The sequence below is a fragment of the Acipenser ruthenus genome, chromosome 48 (assembly GCF_902713425.1).
Source record: "Acipenser ruthenus chromosome 48, fAciRut3.2 maternal haplotype, whole genome shotgun sequence".
Classification (NCBI taxonomy): Eukaryota; Metazoa; Chordata; class Actinopteri; order Acipenseriformes; family Acipenseridae; genus Acipenser; species Acipenser ruthenus.
In genome coordinates this window covers 9013371-9031512 of record NC_081236.1, presented here as the reverse complement: position 1 = coordinate 9031512, position 18142 = coordinate 9013371, and the positions used below count along the sequence as shown (strand labels likewise).

Sequence of the window (18142 nt, the reverse complement as noted above, 5' to 3'; positions counted from 1 at the left end):
AATATTATAATGATGTATTTCCCCTTTTCTGTAGTTTCTCAATGGAATAAAAAATGATAAGTGTGAACAACATATTGTTAATGTGTTTTTCCTGCATCCGTAATACATCATTTTCATTTTGGTGAATTAAGGGGTATTGTTGGTTTGTCATTCTTTTTTTTGCTATCAGTCCTTTTGTCATATCAGTCTGATATATCTGCCTGTTTGACAGGGAGAGCAATTTGAGACTTTAATGCCTAGTTTTACATTGAATTTACCGGGTGAATTAATTAATGTTGCTTGCTAATAGTTATGGCGTGTGTTGGGAACGAGTGGAGATTTGGAGCAAAGCACAGAATATTTAATTACACCACAACTTTCTGATATGAATTAAGAAGCTCAAAGTGTGATTATAATTTAGATGATTTATTATTTTTTAAGTATTTTTTTTTTTGTTTTCAGTAAACTCACAATTATTATTATTATTATTATTATTATTATTATTATTATTATTATTAATATTATTATTATTATTATTGTTTTTAGTTCAAACAAATTATATTAGAGGTTCCGGGAGGTCAGCAAAATCAAGTTACATATTTTTCAAGAAGGCGGTTTTTAAAATTTATTTCTACAGTGCTTAAACTTAGAAGATGGTTTAAAGTAGTAAAAAGGGAGGCTCATTTAAAGTCAAATAATTACTTGTTTTACCATGCTGTCATTATTTATTCCTTATAAAACCTAATCCAAATGAGGAAAAAACCTTGGTCTGGGATAGTTGCAGTTGGATTTGTGTGTGTTTTGTCTATGCTACAGCCTAACTCACTTCCAAATTCTTATTCTTACTATGATTGGCTGCAAAGGCAACAGGGCTAATGTTTTGTTGGGTGGTTTTTTTATTGTGCACGGTTTCCTAGTAACTAATATTAATTGTGTAATAGAAAATAAAAAAGGACTCACCATTAATATCTCACAGACACAGAGCCCAAATGTTCGAATCTGAGTCACACAAGGTCGAGTCCGAGTCTGAGTCACGAAAAAATTCCTGAATCTCTGATTCATTTCATTGTGTTCACTCTGCTGCTCCTTCAATACTGCAGGATCCAAGGTGAGACTCCCAGTCAGTGCACACATTTCACCTGGCCTGTCACAGCACACATGCAGGCTTCTTCTTAAACACCACATCCCAGTCTTAGAGATAGTTCATTAAGAAATCATTATGTCCTCATTAAATATGCACAGTTGATTTACAAAATACACATTTTGCAAGTTTGTATTTAATTTTGTTAACACAATTATAAGAAACAAGCTGAACAATCTGTATATATTTTTCCAGGTTCCCCGTGTCTCGCTGGTGGTAAGTCAAGGTAAGTCAGTATTAGCCAGTATGTGTACAGACAGGGGGCAGCACTCGCTATCTCTACCTGTCATCATCCTTTACAGCACTGAAAATGGAGATATTTGACTCATAATCTTTATTCTTTGATTCTTCAATCTAGAGTATTGATAATAACCCTTTGTCAGTAATGTCACAAAGCTGCTGCCTCCACAGAGTGTCTTACAGTTGATACACAGCTGTTCCTTACCCTGAAATGCACTCTGTGATTTCAATGGGACTTGATTACTCTGAAGCCTAGAAGTGTCATCATCCTTTAAAGCTTTTGTTATTGCTGCAGTTAAACTCTGAGCCCTCCTTGTGTGTCTCTGACATCTGTCTCAGGAAAACCTCAGATCAGGATCAGGAGCAGTCAGCAAAGGGGATTGAGCTCTCCAGCTGTGTGCAGCACACTGGAGTGGAACTGGAATAGTGCTGCATTACCATAGACTGGAGTGGAACTGGAATAGTGCTGCATTACCAGAGACTGGAGTGGAACTGGAATAGTGCTGCATTACCAGAGACTGGAGTGGAACTGGAATAGTGCTGCATTACCAGAGACTGGAGTGGAACTGGAATAGTGCTGCATTACCAGAGACTGGAGTGGAACTGGAATAGTGCTGCATTACCAGAGACTGGAGTGGAACTGGAATAGCGCTGCATTACCAGAGACTGGAGTGGAACTGGAATAGTGCTGCATTACCAGAGACTGGAGTGGAACTGGAATAGCGCTGCATTACCATAGACTGGAGTGGAACTGGAATAGCGCTGCATTACCAGAGACTGGAGTGGAACTGGAATAGTGCTGCATTACCAGAGACTGGAGTGGAACTGGAATAGTGATGCATTACCAGAGACTGGAGTGGAACTGGAATAGTGATGCATTACCATAGACTGGAGTGGAACTGGAATAGTGCTGCATTACCATAGACTGGAGTGGAACTGGAATAGTGCTGCATTACCAGAGACTGGAGTGGAACTGGAATATTTGAGCTTGTGTTTAGTACACACTAGCAGCTGAGCTGATAATCGTATTTATGTTATTTTGTGAAAACAATAAAGTGTTAATACTGTATTACAAAAAATGACTCAGTGTTCTGAAGTATACAGAACGTGCGGGTGATGTCATCGGTTGTCATGGCAGCGGCGATCATCACGGGAGTGGTCATCCGGGACAAACGCTTGTGGATTTAGAATAAAAAAAATAATATGCAAGACCAAATTCTAAAGTGCATAGAAATGAAAGTGCTGAGGATGAGAATTCATTGCAGAATGAAATGATGAGGGCTCAGAGGTTTCAGTTAAAATCCCACATACACACATATACAATATATACAAATTCATGACAACACAGGGAGAATATATCTCATACATAATAAAGACAATTCATCTATATAATATTAGAAAGAAAGAAAATAACTCTCCTAACCCATCCCCTCCACCCCAACCTTAAAATAACTCTCCTAACCCCTCCCCTCCACCCCAACCTTAAATACACTTTTTCAAACATCAAAATTCCATACTTTTTTCTAGACTGTCATTTGTTTTTCCCAGACTTGTGTTTTTAGTTTCTACTAGTTTTTCAATAGTTATCCACATAGACGGGCAGCCGCAGAGCATTATAACTTTTTGATTCAGAGCAGAAGTTGCTCCTGGTTTTCTAAAAGTATTTGTCAGAATCTGGAGGTGCATATCTAGCAAGAGACAATGCAGGTATGCAAAAGAGAAGTAAGATACAATCCAAGAAATGTCCAATATTTGAGAACTACGTTGCATTATTTACAAAAATAATACAATAAGTTGTATACTGCAAGTATACATGTGCCAAAATATGATAGTATAATGGTACCAATAGTATACTAAAAGCAGACAATTTTGGCACAAGTATACATGCAGTATAGTACTTTCCTGTAAGGGATGAGATTGGATTCTGAGCCAAACTTCTTTACACCCTCTGTTAAATGTTGAACACTATGGGAGGTGAAAAATAACAAAAATGAAATAACAAATGTGCAAGTGTGGTATATTAAACATACAAGTCAAACACTAAATACAGCACACCCTCGCTATAACAACCCTGTTTGGATCCAAAGCCTTTTGTTCACTATAGTAAAAGGACAACCCAAAACAAACAATATAAACTGTTTTGTTTCAATTGCAAAAGTTAATTTAAATCTTGGTTCATTATTTAAAGAAAAAAAAAAATCAATGTTGCTTTGCCGTGCCGGTTGCATAAGGCATAACGAGCCAACATCAGCAGCAGTTTGATTTTAAAATCAGTATTTAATCGTATAATGAAGGCCATATAGCGAGGATGTAAATAGTACACTCAGCTGACGGTTTGGACCCGAGACAGTTGCTGCACTCGGTACTGTAAGTTACAAGCAAGCGCCATACATTTAAAATAAAATTACCGGTACATTTTATTAATCACATTAATGAAATGAAAAAAGCGATATTAACATGCTACATTTGTACAAACCAAGGGGCTGCAGAAAGAGTTTTTTTAATCCGAGTCAGTGATAATAAGGGCCTGTTCACACTGGAGCTTTTTATCGTACTCAGTACGGTTCGGTTCGTTTGGAGAGCAGTGTGAACATCAAAGTTTGATTGGCAAACAAACCGAACTGAACTGAACTGAGACCACTAGAAGAGATCGTCTCAGACCGTTTGGCAAAATAACTGAGTTCGGTTCGCTTAAAAAACATGAATGTGAACACTGGACGGTCTCGGTTCTTTTGCAAACAGGAAACAAACCCGGTAGATTTGGCTGTACAGTAGCGTACAGTTACTGCATACACAAACAGGTGGTAAAAATGTCCAGATGAGTGATATGGACAACGGGGGAAACAATGGCATTGTTAGAAATGTGATCAGAAAAAAATTTAAAAATCAGACTGACAAAACCCAATGTATTTGCTGTAATATCAACATACCTGGGAATTTATTAAAATTACCGTAGCTCTGGTTGGCTGGTGCGATTGCTATAACCTCTTTTTTAAAAAAAAAAAAAAAAAAAGCTTTTCTTTATTTTTGTAGAATTGTTCAAGTTCATGTTAAATGATGTCAACTGCCTCCAATCGCTTTCATGATTCATCATTGACATTGGGAAAAAAAAATCACATTTGCAGAAAATACAGCTGCATGTGGATCACTGTATACGATGTTGTGCGAGGGAGTGTGCAAGCACCAACTTTATTATACAATATAGTACAGTATGCAAGTTAAACATTCCGTTTTTGGCTCGTTGTCCAGTTTTAAACAAACGTCTGTTTGTTAAAGTTATGCTTGGTGTGTACGTGAATATGTTTACCAGTGCTGCAAAAAAAACCCCAAAAAACTAAAATACAAAGTATTATATTAAAAAAAGGACCAGATTTTTTTTCTAAATTATTATATGTTCCTGATTTTGGTTTAGTAAACTTAAAGAAAGAAAACAATGCTATGCAGTAGGATGTCCGTCTCAGAGTTTGACAAATAGTTCCCAGGTATGAATTACGTGTTCGCTGTTGTCTTGCATAAATGAAATAAAACACAATTTATTTATTCATCGCTGTACACACTCTATGCTAATGTTTTACACGAGGAGCTATATCCCTAAAAAATACATTCCTTTATATCTGTTGTCATTATTACAATACCGTAGCTCTTTTTTTCAATATACGAGAATTTTATATAAATGAAAAAAAAGCAAAACATTAAACAATATATACAGTAGCTACTGTACTACTATTGTATTTGAATATTTACATAGTGTGAAGAAGCAATGCCAGAAAATGTAAACATCCGATGGTCTTTATTAATAAAAAACGAGTTCACTTTATTATTATTTATTTCTTAGCAGACACTCTTATCCAGGGCGACTTACAATTGTTACAAGATATCACATTATTTTTACATAAAATTATAATTTTTTTTACACATTATTTTTACATTCAATTACTCATTTACACAGTTGGGTTTTTACTGGAGCAATCTAGGTAAAGTACCTTACTCAAGGGTACAGCAGCAGTGTCCCCCACTGGGGATTGAACCCACAACCCTCCGGTCAAGAGTCCAGAGCCCTGACCGCTACTCCACACTGCTGCCCTGATTATTTCAATATGAACACAAGTGAACTGAGTCCTGGGAAAACACGTAAGTGAACCACGAAAACGAGCCCCAGTTAATTTCCAAACAAAGTCAGTACGTTTGTATACAAGGCAAGTGTGAACAGCTAGCACATTGATACACTGCTTCAAAACAAACAAACCGATCTGAGGACGTTTGAAATGAGCCCAGTTTGAATACACCCTAACTATCGTATTACATTTTTTTTTTCCTGGGTTGGGAAATAACATTAACGATTTAATAAAGGTAACAACAAGATAACAAAATGTGAATCTCGGTGAGCAGAGTACAGTAGCTTGTAATTCCAGTCTGTAACTTTGTTTAAAAATCATAGCCTTGGCTGTCGTAGACTCCATTTTACCCTTCGTTTCACTGGAGCAGACAGTCATGTGACATATACCAGTGCGCTGACTGGATAGGATTGCTTTTGAGTTGTCAGGGCGTTGTCAGGGGTGTTACACGGGGCAATCCTCGCGGAATTTGGTCACAAGCAACATAGCTGCTACTAGTAAATTGTCTAGACAGTTACTGCTAGAGCTGCTGACCTGCTTTAGAGATCAATTATTATTAATAATAAAAGTAATCGCAGAATCATTTTCCCGTGATGCTAGTAAAATTCCAGACTTTTTCCAAGACTTTCATAACGGAGACGTGGTTTTTCAAGCCCTGGAAATCAGTTTTGCATTTTTCCATACTTTTTCCAGAATTCCAGACTAGCGTACGAACCCTGATTAATAGTCATAGCTCAGCTACATTTTCATTGGGAATTTGGCACCGAGTGCAAGATACTGCAAAACAGCTATGACTTTATGTACCCAAGATCCGTACACATGCCTGCTGCACTGCTATTACTCGGGGCACTTTACAAAGGCAGCACAAACACAAGCATGGACAATGCACACTGCAAAGCGACACGTCACGCAATATTCACTCATTCATGTCATAATACAGTCATGCGACACTATCAGTTTTCATACGTTTTTGAATAGTGATGAATTTCCAAGACCCATCCTCCAGGCGGTTGCCCAGTAAGGACGCTGCAGTCTCGTCTCTGGGATGCTACATCAGGGGTCTGGATACTCATTCCCATCAATTTATTTATTTTCAAGTTAATGAAGTTCAAATGTTAAACTCTGAAACTCATTTCCACACTGAGTTACTGATTTATCCCAACTCGTCCATCAGATGAGGTGTGGAATAGTTTCCTTTCTGCATATTCTCGCTCCCAGGCACTGACTGCATTGACAGCCTGAGTTAAACTGACAGCAGAGAAGCCTCTTGTGACGTGTCAGCGTCACCGCCCACTTTGACAGAGAGCAAGAGAGTGGATTTGCATTTTTATAATTTAAAATGCATGCTCTTAAGAGTGATACACAAAACATACATGCTGAAAAAATGGACCGCAAAGGGTTAAGAGTGATATACAAAACAGTCTTTAAGGTTTCTCTCCTCTGTGAATTCGCTGGTGTTTTTGAATGGCTTGTTTAAGACGGAAACTCTTCCTACAGTCAGAGCAGCAACACAGTTTCTCTCCTGTGTGAACTCGCTGGTGTTTTTTTAGGCTTCCTAAATGACTGAACCTCTTCCCACAGCAAGAGCAGTGATACGGTTTATCTCCTGTGTGAGTTCGCTGGTGTAAAACAAGGCTGTCTGACCGACTGAAACTCTTCCCACAGTCAGAACAGTGATACGGTTTCTCTCCTGTGTGAGTTCGCTGGTGTGAAACAAGGTGGTCTGACCGACTGAAACTCTTCCCACAGTCCGAGCAGTGATATGGTTTCTCTCCTGTGTGAGTTCGCTGGTGTGGAACAAGGCTGTCTGACCAACTGAAACTCTTCCCACAGTCAGAGCAGTGATATGGTTTCTCTCCTGCGTGAGTTCGCTGGTGTCCTTTTAGGCTTCCTAACTGACTGAAACTCTTCCCACAGTCAGAGCAGTGATACGGTTTCTTTCCTGTGTGAGTTCGTTGGTGTCCTTTTAGGCTTCCTAACTGACTGAAACTCTTCCCACAGTCAGAACAGTGATACGGTTTCTCTCCTGTGTGAACTCGCTGGTGTTCTTTTAGGCTTCCTAACTGTCTGAAACTCTTCCCACAGTCAGAGCAGCGATACGGTTTCTCTCCTGTGTGAGTTCGTTGGTGTGAAACAAGGCTGCCTGACCGACTGAAATTCTTCCCACAGTCAGAACAGTGATACGGTTTCTCTCCTGTGTGAGTTCGCTGGTGTGAAACAAGGCTGTCTGACCGACTGAAACTCTTCCCACAGTCAAAACAGTGATACGGTTTCTCTCCTGTGTGAGTTCGCTGGTGTAAAACAAGGCTGTTTGACTGACTGAAACTCTTCCCACAGTCAAAACAGTGATACGGTTTCTCTCCTGTGTGAGTTCGCTCGTGTAAAACAAGGCTGTTTAACTGACTGAAACTCTTCCCACAGTCAAAGCAGTGATACGGTTTCTCTCCTGTGTGAATTCGCTGGTGTTGTTTTAGGTTTCTAAAATGATTGAAACTCTTCCCACAGTCAGAGCAGTGATACGGTTTCTCGCCTGTGTGAGTTCGTTGGGTTTTGTTTAAATGCCCTATCTGCATGAAACCTTTCCCACAGTCAGGATATTCTCCACCGCCTGCCCTCGCTTTAGCTGCTGGACTGGAACCTGGAAAACATGAACAGGAAAGAAAGTAAGAGGGGCTGCTTGTAGGCTTAAGGTTGGTTCATAATTCAGACTCCGACATAATTTGTCGAGGGTCTCTGACCCTGTGTGACAGGTCGGAATTACGTCACACACACTCTTGCGACATGCCTATTTTTTGGAAAGTCGTACAGCCTTTTCTCATGCGTTTGCGACCTGAAATCGCATGGGGTCTGCGCTGGTGTATCGCATTCATCTGCAGTGATGTATGAACCAACTCTTAGGGCATGTGCAGGGCCAGATTAACACATAGGCAAACTAGATATACAGATAAAACTTGACTTCACTGACGTTCGAACCGAGGCATGCATCTCAAAATCAAATTGTCCTGACGGGTGTTATGCAGATTTCTGTACCCCATAGAATTGTGTATCCCCTGTGCACAGCATATGAATTTCAGCTATGGGGGCTTGCACTGGGTTACACCAGCTTAAAGTTAAAAACTTAGAGTAAGTAGCGGGGTTCCAAAGATATAACGTTCCACATCCCCATGTGTTGCTAGAACTGTATTTTTGTTTACGACTGTAAGTCGCCTTGGATAAGGGCGTCTGCTAAGAAATAAATAATAATAATAATAATAATAATAATAATAATAATAATAATAATAATAATAATAATACTTTTTAAATAACGTACCTGTCATTTATTTTCAATGCTAACATCATGACAACTTTTTACACATAACTTTAAAGCATGTTTCAAAGCTCTTTTCAAAATGCCCACCCTAGTGCACTGATAGCGTCAGGATTACTGCCAACATTGTCAGGTAACACAGCAATAGTGATCCATGATGTGGTACGGAACAGAAAAAACAGAGTACTTAAGGTTTTTTGTTAGGGTTGGGAATTTCGAATAATAAGATATTCGAATATACCAAGAATGAAAGTTTCGACTCCTCAACCTCTAATTACTCATAACAGTGACAGGTCCTTAGAAAGTATTAGCAGCAACCACACATAGGGACGCTGTGGCAAAGTGGGTAAGTGAGTGCAGGTGAAGGTAATGCAGCAGTGCAGAAGAAAACAGACAGACAATTATATCCAGGTGCAAGAAAACAGACACACAATTATATCCAGGTGCAAGGGTGTGTGTTGGTTTCACAATGTCCAGAGGCTGACGGCAATCAGCTGTAAATAATACTGTTGTAAAGCGATACAGTGGCATGTATCACTTCGATTAGAATCCCCGGGTTTGAGCCGTAACAAAAAGTCCCGTTCTTTTAACACCCACACGTAACACAAAACACAGACACAGTTCTTTAGTGAGTGATTTTAGTGCTCGTGGTGTGTAATACAATTTGTTGTGGTGAGGGAAGTGCTGGTGTCCGGGTTTGATGCTGGCCTGCGGATACAGCTCCGGACAGTGTTAGTAGTCTTAGAAACAAACAAACAGTTTACTAGACAAACGAACAAACACAACACTCACGTTTTTTGTTAGGGGTGGGAATTTCGAATAATAAGATATTTGCAGGCGATCTGATTCAAACATTCAAAATCCTAAAAGGTATAGACAATGTCGACCCAGGGGACTTTTTTGACCTGAAAAAAGAAACAAGGACCAGGGGTCACAAATGGAGATTAGATAAAGGGACATTCAGAACAGAAAATAGGAGGCACTTTTTTACACAGAGAATTGTGAGGGTCTGGAACCAACTCCCAAGTAATGTTGTTGAAGCTGACACCCTGGGATCCTTCAAGAAGCTGCTTGATGAGATTCAGGGATCAATAAGCTACTAACAACCAAACAAGCAAGATGGGCTGAATGGCCTCCTCTCGTTTGTAAACTTTCTTATGTTCTTATGTTCTTATGCACAGGGCCTATGGAAAGTCTACACCCTCTTGAACTTTTTTTCACATTTTGTTGTGTCAGTGCCTCAGTTTCATGCATTTAAATGAGGATTTTTTCCACTTATCTACACACCACACTCCACACTGTTAAGGGGAAAAAAAGTTTTTTTATTGAGAAAAAGATGATATATTACAAACACAAAACTGGAAGATCATAAATGGATAAGTCTCCAAACCCCTGAGTTAATACTTGGTGGAAGCACACAGCTGTCAGTCTGTTGGGATAGGTCTCTACCAACTTTGCACACCTAGATTAGGCAATATTTGACCATTCTTCTTTACAAAACTGTTAAAGCTCTGTCAAGTTCCTTGGGGAGCGTTGATGGACAGCAATCTTCAAGTAATGCCACAAATTTTCGATTGGATTTAGGTCGGGGCTCTGACGGGGCCACTCGATAACATTTACCTTTTTGTTCCTTAGCCACTCCAGTATAGATTTGGCTGTGTGCTTTGGGTTGTTGTCATGCTGAAAGGTGAACTTCCATCCCAGTTTCAGGTTTCTTGCAGAGGGCAGCAGGTTTTCCTCAAGGACTTCACTGTACTTTGCTCCATTCATTTTCCCTTCTATCAGTGTGCAGTAGTGGTTAGGGCTCTGGACTCTTGACTGAAAGGTCGTGGGTTCAATCCCTGGTAGGGGACACTGCTGCTGTACCCTTGAGCAAGGTACTTTACCTAGATTGCTCCAATAAAAACCCAACTGTATAAATGGTTAATTGTATGTAAAAATAATGTGATATCTTGTAACAATTGTAAGTCGCCCTGGATAAGGGCATCAGCTAAGAAATAAATAATAATAATAATCCTGACAAGTGCCCCAGTCCCTGCCGATGAGAAACATCCCCATAACATGATGCTGCCACCACCATGCTTCATAGTAGGGATGGTGTTCTTTGGGTGATGCGCTGTGTTGGGTTTGCTCCAAACATAACGCTTTGAATTTAGGCCAAAAAGTTCCATTTTAGTTTTGTCAGACCAAAAAACTTTTTGCCACATGGCTACAGAATCTCCTGCGTGTTTTTTTGCATACTTCAAACAGGATTCAAGGTGGGCTTTCTTGAGTAACGGCTTCCTTCTTGCCACCCTACCATACAGACCAGATTTGTGGAGTGCTTGGGATATTGTTGTCACATGCACACTTTGACCAGTCTTGGCCATAAAAGCCTGTAGCTCTTGCAAAGTTGTCATTGGCCTCTTGGTAGCCTCTCTGATCAGTCTCCTTGCTCAGTCATCCAGTTTGGAGGGACGGCCTGATCTAGGCAGGGTCTTGGTGGTGCCATACACCTTCCACTTCTTAATAATCGTCTTGACTGTGCTCCAAGGGATATTCAAGGCCTTTGATATTTTTTTATACCCATCCCCTGATCTGTGCCTTTCAACAACTTTGTCCCAGAGTTCTTTTGAAAGCGCCTTGGTGCTCATGGTCTTTGCTTTGAAATGCACTACCCAGCAGAGGGAACCTACAGAAACTGCTGAATTTATCCTGAAATCACTACAATTTAACACAGGTGGAGGCCACTTAACTTGGTGTGTGATTTTGAAGGCTATTGGTTACACCTGAGCTAATTTAGGATTGCTATTACAAGCGGGGTGGACACTTATCCAAACAAGCTATTTCAGTTTTTATTTTTAATTAATTTTCTACAAATTTCTAGAATATTTTTTTCACTTGGAAGTTGTGGGGTAGGACGGCACTGTATATATATATATATATATATATATATATATATATATATATATATATATATATATATACAGTAGCAGCAAAGGTTTAGCATTGCCCGGATAGTTTGCAGTTTAAATCTGAATGAAAGGTCACTTCTAAAGCCGTATCCACATCAGACAGAGTGACGCGAGCGAAGTCACCGAATGTCAATGTTGGAAAGGATCCAGAAGACTGGAAATAAACACATGACCCAGCCCACGCATTCCTATTGGACAAACTAGAGATGGGCTGTCTTTACAAAACAGGGCTTGTTTTGATAAAAGGTTATCCTGACCTCTGGCAACTCCATTGTAAAATAATATATATACATGTTACTTAATACTAAAGTATTTTAAAGTGCAACATTATTATTATTATTATTATTACTGGGCAGCAGTGTGGAGTAGTGGTTAGGGCTCTGGACTCTTGACCGGAGGGTTGTGGGTTCAATCCCCAGTGGCGGGCACTGCTGCTGTACCCTTCAGCAAGGTACTTTATCTAGATTGCTCCAGTAAAAAAAAAAAAAAAAAACCCAACTGTATAAATGGGTAATTATATGTAAAAATAATGTGTAAAAAATAATGTAATTGTATGTAAAAATAATGTGATATCTTGTAACAATTGTAATTTGCCCTGGATAAGGGCGTCTGCTAAGAAATAAATAAATTATTATTATTATTATTATTAGTATTATTATTATTATTATGTTGTTGTTGAGCACTACATTATCACCATCTTTATCATTATTATTATGTTGTTGTTGTTAAGCACTACATCTTGATTATTATTATTATTATTATTATTATCCGTGTTATTATGCACAGGTCACACCCTAACAATGCCGTTCTGCAAATCTATTTTTTGCTACACTTCTTCATAAACGCTGCTGAAGACTGTGACACATCAGATCATGTGTTTGAGTCATCTCTGATTTCATTTACTTATGAATGATTATATTTTCTATGCATTCAGACATTCTATCAGTAAACTAAAAACACGTATCCCCGAATTTGACATGAAGTGTTGTGTTCAGATAAAAGTGTTAACATCCTCACCCCATGGATGGGACGTGTTTTGAGGCGTGTGTTTGATGTCTGTCAAAGGTGTTAACCTTACTTCAGATTGGTCAGCTTCATTCCAGTTGCCCAATGAAAAAAAAATAAAAACAGAAACAAGTTCTATTTTAGCGACGCAGAATTTTCTCAAAGTGACGTCGCTCACATCACTCGCTGCTGGTGTGGATACTCCCATTTGACAGCAATGACTTCTAAATTATTTGCTTGTGATGCTCGAGTTCCGTGTGGATATGGCTTAATAAACAAAAAGCATTTTTTCAGTCGAGACGCCTCACATCCCCACTGCGCACAGTAAAAGACGCACTGCTTGCTTGTTTCAGTCGAGACGCCTCACATCTCCACTGCACACAGTAAAAGATGCACTGCTTGCTTGCTTGTTTCAGTCGAGACGCCTCACATCTCCACTGCACACAGTAAAAGATGCACTGCTTGCTTGTTTCAGTCGAGACGCCTCACATCCCCACTGCACACAGTAAGAGATGCACTGCTTGCTTGTTTCAGTCGAGACGCCTCACATCCTCACTGCACACAGTAAAAGATGCACTGCTTGCTTGTTTCAGTCGAGACGCCTCACATCCCCACTGCACACAGTAAAAGATGCACTGCTTGCTTGTTTCAGTCGAGACGCCTCACATCCCCACTGCACACAGTAAAAGATGCACTGCTTGCTTGTTTCAGTCGAGACGCCTCACATCTCCACTGCACACAGTAAAAGATGCACTGCTTGCTTGTTTCAGTCGAGACGCCTCACATCCCCACTGCACACAGTAAAAGATGCACTGCTTGCTTGTTTCAGTCGAGACGCCTCACATCCCCACTGCACACAGTAAAAGATGCACTGCTTGCTTGTTTCAGTCGAGACGCCTCACATCCCCACTGCACACAGTAAAAGATGCACTGCTTGTTTGTTTCAGTCGAGACGCCTCACATCTCCACTGCACACAGTAAAAGATGCACTGCTTGCTTGTTGTTTCAGTCGAGACGCCTCACATCCCCACTGCACACAGTAAAAGATGCACTGCTTGCTTGTTTCAGTCGAGACGCCTCACATCCCCACTGCGCACAGTAAAAGATACACTGCTTGCTTGTTTCAGTCGAGACGCCTCACATCCCCACTGCACACAGTAAAAGATGCACTGCTTGCTTGTCTCAGTCGAGACGCCTCACATCTCCACTGCGCACAGTAAAAGATGCACTGCTTGCTTGTTTCAGTCGAGACGCCTCACATCCCCACTGCACACAGTAAAAGATGCACTGCTTGCTTGTTTCAGTCGAGACGCCTCACATCCCCACTGCGCACAGTAAAAGATGCACTGCTTGCTTGTTTCAGTCGAGACGCCTCACATCCCCACTGCACACAGTAAAAGATGCACTGCTTGCTTGTTTTTTGCCACATTTTGTGTTTTCTTCTAAAGTAGCAGATGGGTGCTGGCATTTTAGATGATTGAGAATGTACTTGTTGATTTACAATATGAAATGCTTGTGCTGCAGAGATTACATTGCATGGTGGTCTCGTTTAACTTTTTTCAAAATACTCACTGCTCATGCACTCCCTTAGCCAATAGCAGAGCTAGGTAATGAAGAGCCCCGCCTCCTGTCAGTTATCAGTGAGGTGACAATTGTAGTGGCTGATCACTTTTAACTTGCTCCTCTGTCAAAATACCATGCCAAGCTTTTTCGGGTGTAGTTCGCTCATTTTTCCATTTGTTTTATAAATTAACGAGTACTCGAAACTTGATCACAGTGTTTCGAGTAGTAATTTCATTTAGAATACTCGATTATTCAGACTCACCCCTGTTGTATGGATCTCTCTTCCTGCAGTGATTTAGAGCACAGATCTCAAACCTCAGTGCACTAGAGCAGACATTTCTAAAAGAGCTTTGCAACAGACTAAAGTCATGTGTTAAAAGTTGTCAGGAAGTGAAGAATGAAAAGAAATGACAGGTACGTTATTTAAGCAGTTGTAGCAACACGTGGGGACGTGGAACGCTATATTTTTCAGAACCCCGCTACATACTCTTTATAGCCTTTACTTTATGTGTAAAAGCAAAGTCAGTAAAGACTAACGCTGGTGAAACTGAGCCCTGGGATCAAAATCTGTCCTCAGAGTTCTCCTGTAATGTTTCAGGTCTATTTCCTCTAAAACACCCTACAATTATGTATTTTTCAATAGCATTACGTTTAGGGGTGTTAATCATTCAAAGTTTAAACGGTTAAACATTAGCAAAGAGTCAAATGTTTTTAATTTTGCTGAATTGTTTAAACTTTGTCAAATGTGCAGTTCAAATATTAAGAAGAAGAGCGTGTCTGCAAATAATGGCTACTCTGAGTTTTCTTTCATTGTCCATTTCCTACCTTTGTCACGTGACATCATTGTCACTGGATATTCACCTCACAATTTCCAGCATGCTTTTGCTCTCATGACTATCAATGTTATCTTCAGGAGATCTAAATAACCGAAGCGCTGTCTGGGCACATTGTGATATAAAGGAAGACTGTGCTCTGCAGAGCTTAGTTACAGCAGCAGTACAGGAACAATGTTAAAATACATGAAAATATAACTACTGGTGCTAGATCTAGTGAGGAGGAGGTGGGGCCCAGGCAAACAACAATGCAAGTGCATGGCTGGTAGTGCAGGAAATGTGATAAAACTTGGGCTGAAAACACAATACCATGGTTGATTACTGAGACGATCGCAACTGATTCAACAAGGTCATGTGTTTTGTTGATCCAGATTTTTAGTCCTGCTGGTTTGCATTAAATCCTTGAGTGTGAGTGTGCTGCTTCGTGTGCTGGTACGGCAGATCAGCGCGTTGCTAGGATACACACTTCAAGCCTTTACATTCGTCTTGGAGAAGACCAATCACAAGCAGGACTATTGGATGCACGGCTTCTTCATTTAAAAATTAAGAAAAACACTTTCTTTTATCTATTAAATCTACCAATTACCTTTTGTTTCAAAGCACGTTGTGTTTGGATTATATGGCAATACTATAGAAAAATAAGATGAATTTAGTACAATTGTTACATTAGTCACGGTTTGTGGGATTAATTCAAACGCTTTGCATTTGGACATAAAATGTGAACAGTACTGAAAAACCATAGTTCAGAAATTACTTCTGTTAAATACAGTATTTTAAATTATTATTACAATGTTAATCTGATGCAGACGCACGCATATTCTTTTCAGTTGTTAAATGCAAGTCCTTTGTATTTTTTGTTTTTTATATAATTGAAGTGTTCTCATTTGAATGCAAGTCGTGCCTTTTTGTTTAACTATTATGCACACACTGTTTTAGTTATCAGAGCGTCTGTTAAATAAAAAAAATGTGTTTATTTTAAAAAATAAAACCTCAATGCATGGATAATCATTGATAAATGTCTGTAGGATAATCAAATATGAAATGAGGGTGCCGACTGCACCTCTACTTAACAGGATCAACTGCATTTTTTAAGGAGAGTTGAAAAGCTGAGGTAAAGCACTGAACAATCAGAAGACCTTTTTACAGACATATAGGCTATGCGATCATTTACAGAAAGCTATTTATTTAAAAAGATATAGCACTCTCAATGTTTTTACTTGAACGTTTAAACTAACTATTTGTAAAAGTCTAAAATAAATGTAATGGAATCAAGCACCCCTAATAAAGCTACACATGTACAATAATATCCCTCTATTTAGACACTGAACATTTCTAATGTTATGTACAGTACTTTAGTTCTTCTCCCCTTGGTATAATGGAGTAGGAGTGCCAGTGTGAAAGGGGCTTATATCTGTATCTTAAGATCACCAGTAGTGAGTCCTATCCTGAACTGGTGTGAGTGGTACAGGAAAAACAAATAGCTAGTAATGTAACCCACATGCTCCTTCTCTCCCTCTCTGCCACACTATCACGCAATCTAGAATGACAATGTCACAGCTACTGGGAGTCACTCACCTGCTAGACTGCATTCTGAATGTGACTGACCGTCTTCCTTTCCACCTCCTTGCATGATGTTGGGAGAGCCTTCCTCTCCAGCACCTTGCTCTCTCACGCAGATTCTCTCCAGCTCAGGGATGTTTGGTTTGAAGTCCTCGGATTCTTCCTTCCCTGGTTCCATGTGGTCAAACTCTACTTCAGAGGGCTCCTGTTTAATATGGTTAATTTCCAGCACCTCTTCTTGTTTCACAGGAAGGGGTTCTTCTGTCTGAGAGATCTCCAATTCACTGTGCTCAGCTTTAATCTCAGAGACCTGTGGCTGACTGCTGTCACACTGCATCTCACAGAGCTCCTGTTTAATGGGAAGGGAAGCCAACCCAGCGACCTCCGCTCTAAAGAGGACAAGTTCAGGTTCAGAGAACTCCTCTTTAATCTGGACAGATTCCATCTCCACACTGTCCATGGCAGCACACGGGATTCTGCTTAGTAGCAGCTGAAAAAGAAATGCATTTATTTAAATATAGTGCTACTAAGGCCATTCAAGGGACCGACAAAACCTGGCTTTAATAGCAAGGCTGGCTTTACTATTGAAGGGACACAGAATTTCTTGTAATACGTTTATAATCCCAGAGGATTTTATCTCTCAAATCTCAAGAATGATGGATGAAAGTTACTATAGTTCTCTTTTCGTTAAATAAGTATGTTTAGTGTTTTATAATACATTCTCTTAAAAAGAGGAGTCATTGTGTCCTCAAACCTTGGTTGTTAGTAGCTTATTGTTCCTTTTAGGAGGCTGTGTGGTCCAGTGGTTAAATAAACAGACTTGTAACCAGGAGGTCCCCGGTTCAAATCCCAGCTCAGCCACTGACTCATTGTGTGACCCTGAGCAAGTCACTTCATTATTATTATTATTATTATTTATTTCTTAGCAGACACCCTTATCCAGGGTGACTTACAATTGTTACAAGATATCACATTATACATTATTTCACATTATACAAATATCACAATTTTTTTTTTTTTTTTTTACATACAATTACCCATTTATACAATTGGGTTTTTACTGGAGCAATATAGGTTAAGTACCTTGCTCAAGGGTACAACAGCAGATTGAACCCACAACCCTCCGGTCAAGAGTCCAGAGCCCTAACCACTACTCCACACTGCTGCCCCCTTGTGCTCCATCTTTCAGGTGAGACGTTGTTGTAAGTGACTCTGCAGCTGATGCATAGCTCACACACCGCTTTGTGATGGTGGACCACTATGAAAGGCGCTATATAAAACTAAAGATTGTTAGTATTATTATTATTAGAATCTGTTTCTTGAAGGATCCCAGGGTGTCACTTCAACAATGTTACTGGGGAATTGGCTCCAGACTCTCACAATTTTCTGTGCAAAAAAGTGCCTCCTATTTTCTCTTCCAAATAGCCCTTTATCTAATCTCCGCA

At 39.7% G+C, this 18142-nt stretch overlaps 1 protein-coding gene across 1 annotated transcript; it reads right to left on the bottom strand.

Moving 5' to 3' along the window:
* Positions 1-4659: 4659 nt before the first annotated feature.
* On the bottom strand, positions 4660-17266 carry LOC131721145 (zinc finger protein ZFP2-like). Its single transcript, XM_059014359.1, has 2 exons — positions 16713-17266; positions 4660-8113 (listed from the first exon to the last, which is right to left on the bottom strand). Exons 1-2 carry the CDS (start codon positions 17155-17157, stop codon positions 6900-6902), a joined length of 1659 nt encoding a protein of 552 aa, XP_058870342.1. The 5' UTR covers positions 17158-17266; the 3' UTR covers positions 4660-6899.
* Positions 17267-18142: the final 876 nt, after the last annotated feature.